Source organism: Diadema setosum, chromosome 11 (genome assembly GCF_964275005.1).
Source record: "Diadema setosum chromosome 11, eeDiaSeto1, whole genome shotgun sequence".
Taxonomy (NCBI): Eukaryota; Metazoa; Echinodermata; class Echinoidea; order Diadematoida; family Diadematidae; genus Diadema; species Diadema setosum.
In genome coordinates, this window is record NC_092695.1 from 19,056,150 (window position 1) to 19,068,960 (window position 12,811).

Consider the following 12,811-nt stretch of genomic DNA (forward strand, 5'->3'; position numbering starts at 1 on the left):
GAAATAAAGAAAGCATGTGTTCTATAACGTCAATGCAAGCTTATGTATAATCATCTCTTCATAAATCACAAAGCAGTATTCGTGTGCATTCACTTGCTTATTAGCACTCTTCACATGACGCAGTGACACAATTTCAGAATTACGTATTTGTTGTGGCGAAAATAGCTGAATAACTCCGGCCGTTATACGTGATCATGGTCCACAACTGTTTCCATTTATGCCTTAATTATTGTCTTTCATCGACTATGCCGATGATGCTATACAGCACTACTTAGATTTGTTTTGAAACTTTCGCATATACGGTGCGATGAAACTGGTGGCAAGGATCCGATCGGAGCCTACATACGCTTTTGTTCACTTTTGCATTCTATGAAAAAAGACCCCACAGATATCTTGCTTTAGAGTTCTTCGAAGTCGTCTTTATCAAAAATCTGAAAGTTAATTAAGTTTGACAGGTTAGAGTGTACGTAAGTTGATGCATTACTTCGTGATAACTGTTCGGCGATCGGGAGAGAACAATACGACGTTTTTCTTTTTCTGCTGTCACAATATAGTTGTCAAATCATGGGCACTGTTGAAGATCACCCTTAGGGACTTGGAATGGAATACAGAGACAATTTCAAAGGAGCATTAGCGTGGAAGGTGAGTTTGGTTTCGGGTTTAAAATCAACCTCACATGCTGTCTACTGTTTGACGCACGATGTGTTGAGATTGTCTGCTGACACAGAGGGTGCACTTCTCGACTTTCGTCACATGTACTCAAAGTAGTAATCGTACTCCCACTTCGAGTTTCCCGTTGCCATGGCTTTCGTGTGCAGCCGATCCTCTTGCTGCTTGAGCGCGAGAAAACAGTTGATGAAATCGTCGCCGAGGGCGTCGCAGAGAACTGTGTCCGCAACGAGTGCGCTCAGAGCGTCATGGAGATTGTTTGGCACGCTGGCAGTGTACGGAGGAACGACTTTCTCGTCCGTCACGTCGCCTTTGATGGGCGGCGGAAGGGGGAGCTTGTTGGCGATGCCATCCAAGCCCGCCGCAATAGTTGCCGCCATCACGATGTAGGGATTACACCCGCTGGATGGCAGACGATTTTCGATGAACGTGCCTCGATCCCCTGCGATGCGCACACGCACCGCCGTGCTGCGATTGTCATAGCCCCATGTCGCATTGACCGGCACGAGCTCGTTTGGAACGTATCGCTTCACACAGTTGATGGTGGGACCCATGAGAATGGTTAGACCAGGAACGTGTGCCAGAATCCCCGCCACCCAATGCCGGCCATTCTTCGATAGTCCCGTTGGATGCTCCTTGTCAAAAAGTAAAGGCCCCTTGCGTTTTGTGTCCCATATAGAGTGAATGAAGTGTCCGGAAGAGCCACATCCCATGTCTCCATACGGTTTCGTCATGAAGCTTGCCATGTAGTTATGCCTACGAGCAATTTCCTTGATCGATGTGCGATACGTGTAAGCATTATCGGCTGCCTTGAGACCGAATGCAGGTTTGTATGATATACTTAGTTGACCTGGTCCATGGCCGGTGTCCATGTTCTCCAACTCCAGTCCGACCTGAGGGAGATATTCGCAAAGCGGCTCCAGAATTCCCTCTGCCGAGGGTAGTCTGACGGTGGCGCCGAAGTTCCTCCCCGGAGAAGATCGGGTTCCTTTCCTGCAAGTTCTCCACGTGGAATTCGAAGCTGTGCGTGGACAACAGCGAAAACCCGACGGCGTTCAGCTTCGCCACCTGTCGCCGTGCCACGAATCTAGGGTAGCCCGTCAGCGGGAGTCCGTTCACGGTTGGATTCATTAGCACTCTAGCCGTGTTGATCTGCGTCCAGGGCAAGATCTGGAAGCTGTCCAGATCGGGGAACGCGAGACAGTCGCCATAGCCGATCTCTTCCCCGCAGCCGGTTCCCTCTGCCAGGTTCCCCATCGGATCCGAAGACATGACGGTACTGATGCCGAATTTCACGCCGTCGGACACCCTCCTTGCGAAGGCGGCCGCGGGGAAGAGGCGGCAGTGCGAGATGCCGTAGACATCGGGCATCTCAAAGCGGATCATAGAGATATTGTTCTTCTTGATGATCGTCAGGATTTTATCCGCATCCATGATTATCTGTAAACGGCGCGATGAGCTTCGAGAGAAACAAGAACGGATATGACAGGGACAACAATGAGAAATTACTGTTACATGTACATCTTGTATCATGAATGATCTAGTAAGCCATTGGTCGTGACTTTTAATCATACATGCCTATTTTCATGATTTTATGTAGTATTACGTCGGGAAATGCATTATGATTGTTCTCTCTCTTTTTCTGACGTGGAAGGACAAGGGAGATTTGCATAGTTACCCTTCAAACAGTGGCAACTCATGACACCGCTCTGGAATGGGCGTAGATTGTCTCTTATACTGCGATTATAAGAATGACAAATATTTTGTCTCTCATCATCATGCGAGACCACCAGGATTGCGTTACAGCTTGAGGAAGTACATAGGGTAACACAACAAAGTGTTGGCGAAAACGACAATGAGAAAAGCATTAAGAACATTCACAAGTACACTGTACAATTGTACCTAGAATTTTTGAGGAGCTGTTTAAAAAAAAAAAATCACTGAATGAAATTCTGTTACTTTCAGCGACGTTCAAACACACTGTCACATATACATGTATATGCAGATGATTTACGAAGGATATCTGGTGCATCATGATCGTAAATAAAGCATAATTAAGTGCATAGGGAATTGAGGTAAACAGACGAAATGATACAGTGAATGAATACGACCGAGGACTGACGAACACGAAATCCTGGTTAGAAACCTTCCTGAAAACTATACGTGTTCTCATCCACTTTGTCCCTCGCAGGGTCATACCAAGGAGCTATTACACACAATAGCTCCTTGGTCATAATAAGGAACCATAATGGCAAGGGTCTATGGCATCTGTGAAAAATAGCTTCTCTGTTAAATAAGACCATGATATTGTAGGGGCCTACTATACAAAAAAGTACAGTACCACCACTGAACCCGGATATTATACATCCAGTGTATGGAGCTAGGGTTAGGGTTGGAGCTTGTTTTATTATCATTATTATTATTATTATTATTATTATTATTATTATTATTATTATTATTATTATTATTATTATTATTATTAAAATCTAAGTAACCCCGAGTCATGGTTTTAGGCTTGGGATGAGGTTGGGGTTATTGGGTTGGACAGTTCGGTTTCAGTTGGGCGAATAATTGTAAAGAATTCTTTCTAATGCAAGCTGTCAAATTTAGAAAAGAAAACGAATGCTTATAGCCAGAATGGAGTGATCTTTACTCACTTCTCGATTTGTCGATATTTCAAAGCAAGCGATGTGTCACAGGAGATGCGTGCCCTGAAGACCCTCTCCTATACAGGACGTCATCAAGCTGTTGGACACCCGACCCCTTCTTTTATATCGCTTTCTGTATGTCGAGTCGCCAGTGAATGAACATCATTTCTTTTTCGCTGTACGGAATATTTCAGCTTCCTATAAAAGAACAAACAGTAGATTATGTAGGTGGTTAGACTAGCTCACAACCATGGGCGAATTTCACACACACAATTCTTGTGCTTGCAAGCAAAATTTTAAGTTTTGTAAAAGTAAAATGTAATATGTTTAGAGGAAACACACGTGTGCATTGACTAATTTGTTACGAGTTGTTGTTATTTTAAAGAAAACGAAAGAGAGAGGAAAAAATTGGGGCCCAAATGTTTCTCGAACGAGTTGAACGAGGAACACATTCGATGAATCTAAATTCTCAGTCTAACCTATAAACACGAATATATGAAAAGTACAGCTGTCGTAAACTTAAATCTACCATTGACCTGTCACTATACAGTGTCATAAACTAACATGAAATTTTAAAGGGTCACTGTCATGAATCTTGGAATGGTCACAGCTGTGCCCAGTTGACTCCTGTAGGTATTGTTCCTCCAGCCACGTTCCCTGTTAAAGCAGGAGATATTAGCGTACTCAATCAGAGACTGTTCCGATTTCTGCCGCTTTAGATCTGTATATCAAAGGGGTATCTACAGAGAGAGAAAGAGTTGAACAATAAACCCCCTATAGCTGCGATGTTACGTCTTGCCTGGTAGCCATTCGACGCATTCCATGAGCATTAGTGTGTTAATGCGTAAAACGCTCCTTCGCTTCGCTTTGGCAGTCACACTCTCTTAGTCTCCCTCTGATCTCGATATAGATTTAAATCGCATAGGTGTGACCATTATAAAAGAGGCTGGTACTTTAACTGATCTCTGCTCCTGTTACATGTGTGGCAGCATGTGTGACCCCCCCCCCCCAAAAAAAAAAAAAAAAAATGAAACAAAACAACAAACAAGGAAACACAACAAATACCTTAGGTCCACGTGAAACTATACTGAGAAAACAAGTAGGCCTACTGGTATAGCTGCAAAATTCAACACATCTTGAATATACATGTATATATCAAAATACACTTCATACATGTACATGTTGAAGTTTATCGATGTCAGCTCTCAGGAGAGTATTCGGTGCATACTTATTCCGAGAAACTGCACGACGTCGTGTTAAAAAAACAAACAAACAGCAAACAAACGAAATGTTGAAAATTCAGTTGCACCTCTACAACAATGAATATGAGATTCCCCATCACATTCTATTTTGCACGGCTTGTTCAGACTTTTATGTGTACAGTTATCAAAAGTAGCTCCTCCGTAGCGTCTTTAAACGAGCGTTCATTTTTGATCGTAGCACAAACTGATCAAGATGCATCATACGGGGGGGGGGGGGGGGGCATTTCATGAAGCAGTTTGGTCAGATATTTTTCTGACAAACTGTTACAAGCTATAAAATCCTTACATCCGATTGGCCGAGAGCAAATTTGTCCGACAACTTTGTCGGACAAAATGCTTCATGAAATGCCCCCAGGTGTACAGTTTTATTCCGTGGAGAACTGGAATAAAAGTCTCGCTGCATAATTTTTATATCGCAATAAATTGGATGAAAAAGATTCATACCTCTTTGAAGCAGAACAGTCAAGGGCCTGTAACAAGTTACTTCCACAGTTTGGTACAATCGAGCATGGTATCTTTATCAGTCGCTGTAGCCGAACTTCAAAACTGCGTTCTGTTTCTTTATCGAAGATCCATGGAAAGGAGAACAGGTCAGTCAACTATAGTAATTGGCGCCCGCGTCCTCCTGCGTTTGTTGACCCTCGAATTAACGTTCAATCGAAATGCGAGGGAGTCATTAAACAAAATTTTCGGAAGACTAGAGCCAGTGTTGTCTCCTTCTTTGATCAACAAACCCCGATGCTGGGGAACTGCAAACAAGCGTGGTGAGAGGAGAAACCAAACTTTCGCCTGAAGAATACAAACGACCACTCGAAAGTCTCGGAACATTTTGGTCAATGGGAAACCATCGACAAAGGAGTTCCTTGGTTGTATTATCATGCTAATCAAGCTCAGCGTTGCTGCTCATTGGGCGAAGCGAGAGAGTGTGCTTGACAATGCATCTATCGTGGACCAACGCGCCAGAATAAAGAACAGAATAGGCAAAAAAAAAAAAAAAGAAAAAGAAAAAAAAAAAAGAGATGATACTGGAACAAAATTCCAAGCATTCCGCTTCAGTTCGGGAGAGGGAAAAGAAAAGAAGACTTTTTTTGGCCAAAGTTTGCGAAGAGAATTAAAGTTTTGAGATGCCGGACAAGTAGCAGCGCTCTTTAAAGCACAGTGCGATGAAAGAGTGTACAGTGTTCTAACTGTGAAGGGCACATGTTGATTTTCCTCTTCAAGTGAAATGTTCCCGAAAAGTGATTGTTGTGATTTGTTTTGTCCAGGGTGAAACCACATCTCGATTTTTGAGCCACACACCACAACATTTCCTCTCAGTCTGTATGTCAGTTGTATGTCTTACTTTCTGTATAATTGCTTTTTTTTTCATGCTTTCCCAGCTCATATAACGATATATTTTTCCTCGAGTATTACACGGAATGTTTATTGACTGCGTAGTATACCTCCATCCCAGACGAATAATAGGGAGCTAGGATGAAATGTTTATAATCTTGCGTTCTGAGGAAAGTATAATACATTGTAACATACTTCACATTGAAAAGTTGCCAGTCTTGCATTAGCGCATACTTCAAGCAGAAGTGAGTTATCACAAGTTTGGGAAATACGTGTGTTCCTTATAGAGTCATATTCAGTATGTGTAGTGATATAAAACAGGGATGTGTGAGCTTCCCTTGATGAAGTAAACGTGATGTAACCTGACGGACTATGCATGACGAGTATAACAGGATCGAGCGAGAAGGACGGCATATAAACCCAAAGTGGAATATAAGAAATTATTGTTTGGGAGGACAAAAAAGCACGCTGTCAGTCCTGCCTCAGCCTTCAGTATGTATTGTATAGTTATGGTGGTGGACTATAGCTGTGAATATGGCTCATCTTTCTTTTTTTTTTCCGTTATTGTCTGCGGTGTAGATCCAGACACAGTGCAGAATTCAGAGGAGACTGTTCAGTGCCGAATTGAGTCTGTAATCGTGTCCTAAAACCCCTTTCACGCCACCACTCCGTAGAGATTGGACATTGTGCCGACTGATTATCGCGGCTTTCAATGATAACCTCGCGCTTATGTTAGGCCTATACTATACACTCTACAGATAAGAAGTTTCTTAGTCAAAGGAAGGAGTTATCCACACCCCCTTGCAATAGAGTACCGATAAGTCGTGGGAAGGAGCTGTGCATATTTTTTTTTTTATAGCTTTTGTGGTGTATTACCATGCCACTGAAGAAAAAGATAACTTGCTAACTGGATACATATACATGTTCTTCGCAACCTGATTGGTTGTGTTTGTACACACACATACAAGCATATTGAAATACATTATATAGTATATCCATATAATACATATTGGTTTACTTTGTGCTATAATTAAAACTGGAAAGTGAATTACACTCATCATAATTGTCCCTTGATATTCCGAATATCATTAAACCGGCGTTCTGTGTTGATTAAGGCTGACACGTGCGGATGTACCAAGTCTTCAAGTCTCACATAGAATTCAAACACCAGACCTATCACATCGTAAACATAATGAAAAAAAAAAAAAAACATGCATACAAAAAAAAAATACTTTCGGACTTTGAATTTTGGTATGATCCAATTATTGTCTTGGGAGTTTGAGTCACAGTGAAGTTCAAGTAATTCGCGTTGTCAGGTATTGGGATTTCCAGATAATCTTTGAACACCATCGTAAAACATTTTGAAGTAGTGAGAATAGCTGCTTTGTAAGAGTGATTCTTTATTGATCATTGCGTGAGAGAACATAGGCTCTATCATACAAGGGTTCTCAAAATGAACAAATGTCCGACGCATTGCATAACATTGTATTTCGTGATCAGTTTGTTTCGAAGTGGCGATGTGTGAAAATCCGTTGACAGCGGAAATTCGAAACGACTACATTAAATCCTACAATGGCGCGGGATCCGAAGGCTTTCTGGATAAAGGAAGAACTGTTAATATCACAATATCTCTTCACTACAGCGCCACCAGCGCTGATCTTGAAGCACACGTAACGCTCGGAGGATGCATCCTGGTCGCGGAGTGCATGGCTATTGCGGTCCGCCAGAGGGCGCTGTACTTGTGGAATTTCGCGTGCGCGTCGCCAGCCGTCGTAGCGCTGCTGCACGCACTCCGCCCTCTTCTCGATGCGCAGAACGAGCTTCATCATGAAGCGCTTCGCACGGCACTCCTCGGGGCTGAGGCTGGTAGTGGCGATTCTCCTCATGTCGAGATGCGTCTCGCCCTTCAGCATGACGCGACGGAGGAGCTCATCACGGTCGCTGTACGGCTTGCAGTGCCTTACGCGCTTATCCCGCATTTCGCCCAGCATCCTTTGCACTCGACCCAGCTCTTGGTCGATGACCTTCAGTCGCTTGAAGACATACGCACAAATCAGGGCAGTGCTGCGAAAGTACGCTACGATTCTTTGGTAGTGTTCGACGGAGGTTGAAGAAGTCGGCGTGACACCGCAGTTTTCATAAAAGGCGCCCCATCCCGATCCGCTTGACGCGATTGAAACGGCGTCCTCACCATTGGATGATGACTCTACACAGCGTTCTACGATGCTGCGCTTGTGACCTTGCGGTTGAAGATCAATAACTGTCCAATCGTCTTCAGTGAGAAAGTAAGGCAACCCTTCAACAACATGGCCTCCGAACGCTCTCGTGATCATATCATTTCTGACAACACCCACCATCTCATCTCTTAATGCCTGAACGAATTTACCAATCGACATCAAAGGGCAAGCGCCCGCGTCAAAGACGCAGCTTTTCGCCGTATGCAGCAGTTTGAAAATGAGACTTAAATTCTCACTGGTTCGTTCGACCTTAGATGAAGTCGATTTCACGTCGTTGTGCCGAGGTTTCGTTTGTGATGAATTTAGTTCTTCTTCGTCTGGATTATTCTGCTCTTTTATATTAGAGTTTCGGGAAGGCACTTTCATCTTGTAACTAGTAAATAATTTTCGGACTGCACGAATCTTGGCCTGCAAGACATCAACAGCACTGAGTAGGGCAATCTGATCCCACTGGAGGGGATCCACACACTCGGCTTTCTCTTCGGACAGCCGAACGGCGGCCGAAGCGTCAGCAACCGCGTCGCTGATCTGTCCATATCTTGCCCGGTAGACGCTCTCGACTCCCTTGTAAACGTCATCCAGTTTGCAGACTACTCGCATGATACGACATCGTGCTCTGGTGAAGATCGCTGAGTTACCGTCCTCGTCGTCCTCATCATCTAGGCAATCGTCGTCGCTGTCGTCACTCGAGTTGGGAGAGGTTATGCAGCTGATGTGCCTCTTCTTAGCCCACCAGGTACGAAGCTTATGCCACTTGCCATGTCGGTCCGTCGAGGAAATGGCCGAATCGACCGATGCGTCGCCGACGTCGGACGAGAAGTATGAAGAAAATAGGCCGTTGTCATTGTTGTGGTCGCTGTATAAATCATCAAAATACCAGTACCAGAAAGAGTGATGTAAAACTCACTTATAGAACAGAAGCAGACACGTCGTGTGACCACTTTTTGTCATTTCTCCGGCTCTTAACAAAGGTAGTAATCACGTTTTATTTTTACTTGATGCTATGGAATAATAAAAAAGGACCCTTGTCATTCCATTTTGATGATAAAAGCTGAACAATGTTTTAGCATAGACCTACAGATTTGACATATCAACTGTGATTTACAAGCAGCGCAAACAAATCATGGAAGACCAGTTAATCTGAATGAGCAGGCATGTCAAAATGTACGGAATAGCATTAATGATACATTGAACGACCAAAATGAACGGCATAAATGCTGTGGAATGTATCTGTTACAGAGTCAGGCTGGGGAAAAAATAAACATGGTCATTAAGGCCTATACTTATCATAACTTTACATACTTTAATCATAAGCTCGTATATTTGAAAATGATGGTGGCGACTGGATCAGAGACTTTGAAAAGAATGGACTACTGTCTGTCATTATATTTTGATATTATGCAGGGCAAAGGAAGAAACTTGTATGAAAACTTGTATGAGAAGAAAGAGAGAAATACGTCTGCCTTGGCTACATTTCACAGCAATGTTAATATTACGTAGAGATATAGTACATGACCAATATTGTATGTGATGACGGAATATATTGTATATTATTTACGAATATTTCTACGAATATCAGAGGCAAATGAGTATCACTTGAAAAGTGAAAATGAATATCCAAAATGAATCGACAAAATCCACAACAAATGCCGTGTAGTGAGAACAATATACTGATACTGTACCTTGAAGAAGGTTTCCAGCTCAGGTTTCTCATCGATTGTACCAAAGACAATCTCTCAAAAGAATTAGCAAGGTTTAACAATATAAATGTCAAAAGGATTCCAAATTAAGATGCCTGTAGTTGTGGTGATTAAGCTTTTGGGCTATATCAAAGAAAATATCTTCATATAAGGCATTTAACCCATTGAGGACTGAAGAACTGCCTGGCAGAAGTATCAACACAAACATATTGACCGGCATGGGGAAGTCTACCCCAAAACGAGGACACATTACAGGGTTTCTAGTCTCATGCAAACCTAATCATCAGATGAGAGAATGCGCAACGCAGTAAAATGTGGAACATTGTGACAATTTGCAAAGTCAATTTCATAAACAAAATACATGTACAAGGAGATGTCGCGAAGAAGTTAGTAATAACTATGATTAAATACATGGAGACTCAATCTCCAGAAACAAACAAACAAACAAACAAATTTGGCATGTGTGGACTGTTGAATCCGTACAGAGTTCCTGTTAGTGTTAGCACTTACTTGGAATTGATCCCAGCGTGATTCGAGTGGCTCTGGACGTCTCCCCCAACATCTCGATATGGAATTGCCATGAATCTCAGTATAACGGTTCGGTAGACATAAGGTTCTCACTTAGGTGATGCTTTTAAATGTAAGGAGAATGTACCGCTTTGTCTATGGAAGTTGAACGTTGATCAGAGAGAAAATAATACATACAGCTTAAGTCTGGTAACATATTTCTTATTTTTCCAGCGTATTTCTGAATTATGGATAAGTTATAAAATCTCCGTTATGGAAGTCTTCTATGTTAATATCCTATCTTATCTGCTCCATGGTATCAAATGCAACGAAGCAAACAAAAATGATGGTGACTATTGAGGGGGCTTTGCCTAGAAACGGTGAAGCGCATATTTCACATTGCGTTATTGTGACGTATGATCTGAGGGCGCGCATGAAAAACTCATTACTGTACTGTATGCGACGTTTACATCGCTTGCTTTTTTTTTTCTTCCAAGAACTGGGGACATTTCATCAAGGGTTTGGTCAGATTTTTTTTCCGACAAAATTTGCTCTCAGCCAATCAGATGCAAGGATTTCGCTAGCTTATAACAGTTTCTCAGAAAAAATATCTGACAAAACGTTTGATGAAATGCCCCCAGAATCTTTGTTATGTATCTTTTAAAATACTATATTTGTTCATTCATATGGGGGGGGGGGGGGACGAAATGTTCACTGTGTCACCTTTATTTGACCTCAACCTCCTCCATATCCCCTCCAATATCTCCTCCTCAATATCCCCACCCTAGACCCCACCTCGGAGACCATTAAAATAGACATTGTCTACTAGGCCTACTAGACATAGCTGTGAGGAATCTTTGGTTTCGTGGAAACGCGTCGCATTTTTATATATATATATATATATATATATATAGGGAAATTGTAAACGGGTTTTTACAATACATTATTGCCACTCTGACCTAGAGATAGTATCGATAAAAAAGGTGAATGACCAAAAAAAAAAAAAAAAACCCCACCAACAACAACAAAAAACAACAAACAAACAAACAAATTTCAATTTCAATTTATTTTCATATTTCTCGATGAAAAAATACATCAAATATAAAATTAAATGAAGTACATGATATCAAGCTGGAGACATACATAAAATATTGCAAATATATAAAACAATATAGTGGTCGATCTATGAGGTTTGGAATCTGTGAAAGAATGCTAAAGAAATATGAAGGAACCTACTTAAAAGCGAGCTTGTTGAGCGTAGGTCCCAATTAAAATCGAGTTAAAGATTAAGATGGGGAGCACGGGTACAACAATGACCGAAACATAGAGGAAAAAAAAAGTACAATTATACAGTTATATAGCAAATTCTTCTCTAATGCAGATTTGGGGTCGGATAAGCCACATGCTGTAGGCGGATGAACCATTGTCGTTCTGGCAATAATAACAATATGACTCAACAATGGTACGGTTTAGAAAGTATTACAAATTTATACATTGCGTGTATTAAGGAGGGAACACATGCACCTGCAAATTCCCCCCCCCCCAAAAAAAAAAAAAAAGACATTCAACAACCAGTTACAGGGCAGAGAAAATTAAAATACCAACTGTCTTAAAGAAGGAAGAATACACATGTATAGGTCATAAACACAGTGACAGAATTTGAGGGCACAAACAGCTGGTTTAACATGACAACTACTCTGGAGTACAGTACAGCACAAAACAGATTTCAATGAGCTGAATTAATGTAATTATTCAATAAATACTGTCTTAATTTGCATTTAAAGGATGATAGTGAAAAACAACCTGTGAGTTCAGAGAAACATATTGCTTTCTATTAGTAAGGTAGTCTTTAAACCAATCTAGAGCTGTCCCACGAATGCCGTAATGGCTTAACTTATAAAGCAAAATATCATGGTCTATCGTATCGAACGCTTTCGAGAAGTCGAGAAAAACACCGATGGTATGGGAAGCGTCGTCTAAGGCATGTGCCACTTTATCAATGAAAGCTAACAAAGCGTAGGTTGTGCTATGCTGTTTTCTGAATCCAAACTGAAAATTTGAAAGAATATTGCAATTGATAAGGAATCTAAGAGTTCGTTTGTGAACAAGCTTCTCCAAAATGTTTGAAATTGAAGTTAAAAGAGATATTGCACGGTAATTGCTTACCGATTCTTTAGCACCCTTTTTAAATATTGGAACAACTCTAGCAGTTTTCATCTTTTCAGGGACTATTCCAGTTGACAAAGATTGATTGAAAATATAAGTAAGGGGAGTAATTATTTCAGTTATTATATCTTTTAAAAGAAAAACTGAAATTCCGTCATCACCTGTACTTTTCTTGTTACTTAGTTTGCGAACAATGTCTTTGATTTCTTCCTCGATAATAGGAACAAAAAACAAAGTCTGTGCATTCCTATCCCTTAGAAACGAATGAAAAGGTGTCCCGGAGCGAGGTA

The 12,811-nt window shown here is 41.5% G+C and overlaps 1 protein-coding gene and 1 pseudogene across 1 annotated transcript; both read right to left on the reverse strand.

The window, feature by feature from the left end:
* Positions 1–605: 605 nt before the first annotated feature.
* Positions 606–3,355, reverse strand: LOC140235521 (lengsin-like; annotated as a pseudogene).
* A 3,944-nt stretch (positions 3,356–7,299) lies between these two features.
* On the reverse strand, positions 7,300–10,665 carry LOC140235117 (uncharacterized). The gene is made up of 2 exons (XM_072315157.1): positions 10,359–10,665; positions 7,300–9,004 (listed from the first exon to the last, which is right to left on the reverse strand). The coding sequence occupies exons 1-2, from the start codon at positions 10,427–10,429 to the stop codon at positions 7,408–7,410; spliced, it is 1,668 nt and encodes a 555-aa protein (XP_072171258.1). The 5' UTR covers positions 10,430–10,665; the 3' UTR covers positions 7,300–7,407.
* Between the last annotated feature and the right edge of the window lie 2,146 nt (positions 10,666–12,811).

Coding starts and splice junctions, on each gene's coding strand:
- LOC140235117 (XM_072315157.1), bottom strand. CDS start 10,429: ATGGCAATTCCATATCGAGATGTTGGGGGAGACGTCCAGAGCCACTCG. Junction 9,005..10,358: donor CACGCTGGGATCAATTCCAA/GTAAGTGCTAAC, acceptor TGATTTATACAG/CGACCACAACAATGACAACG.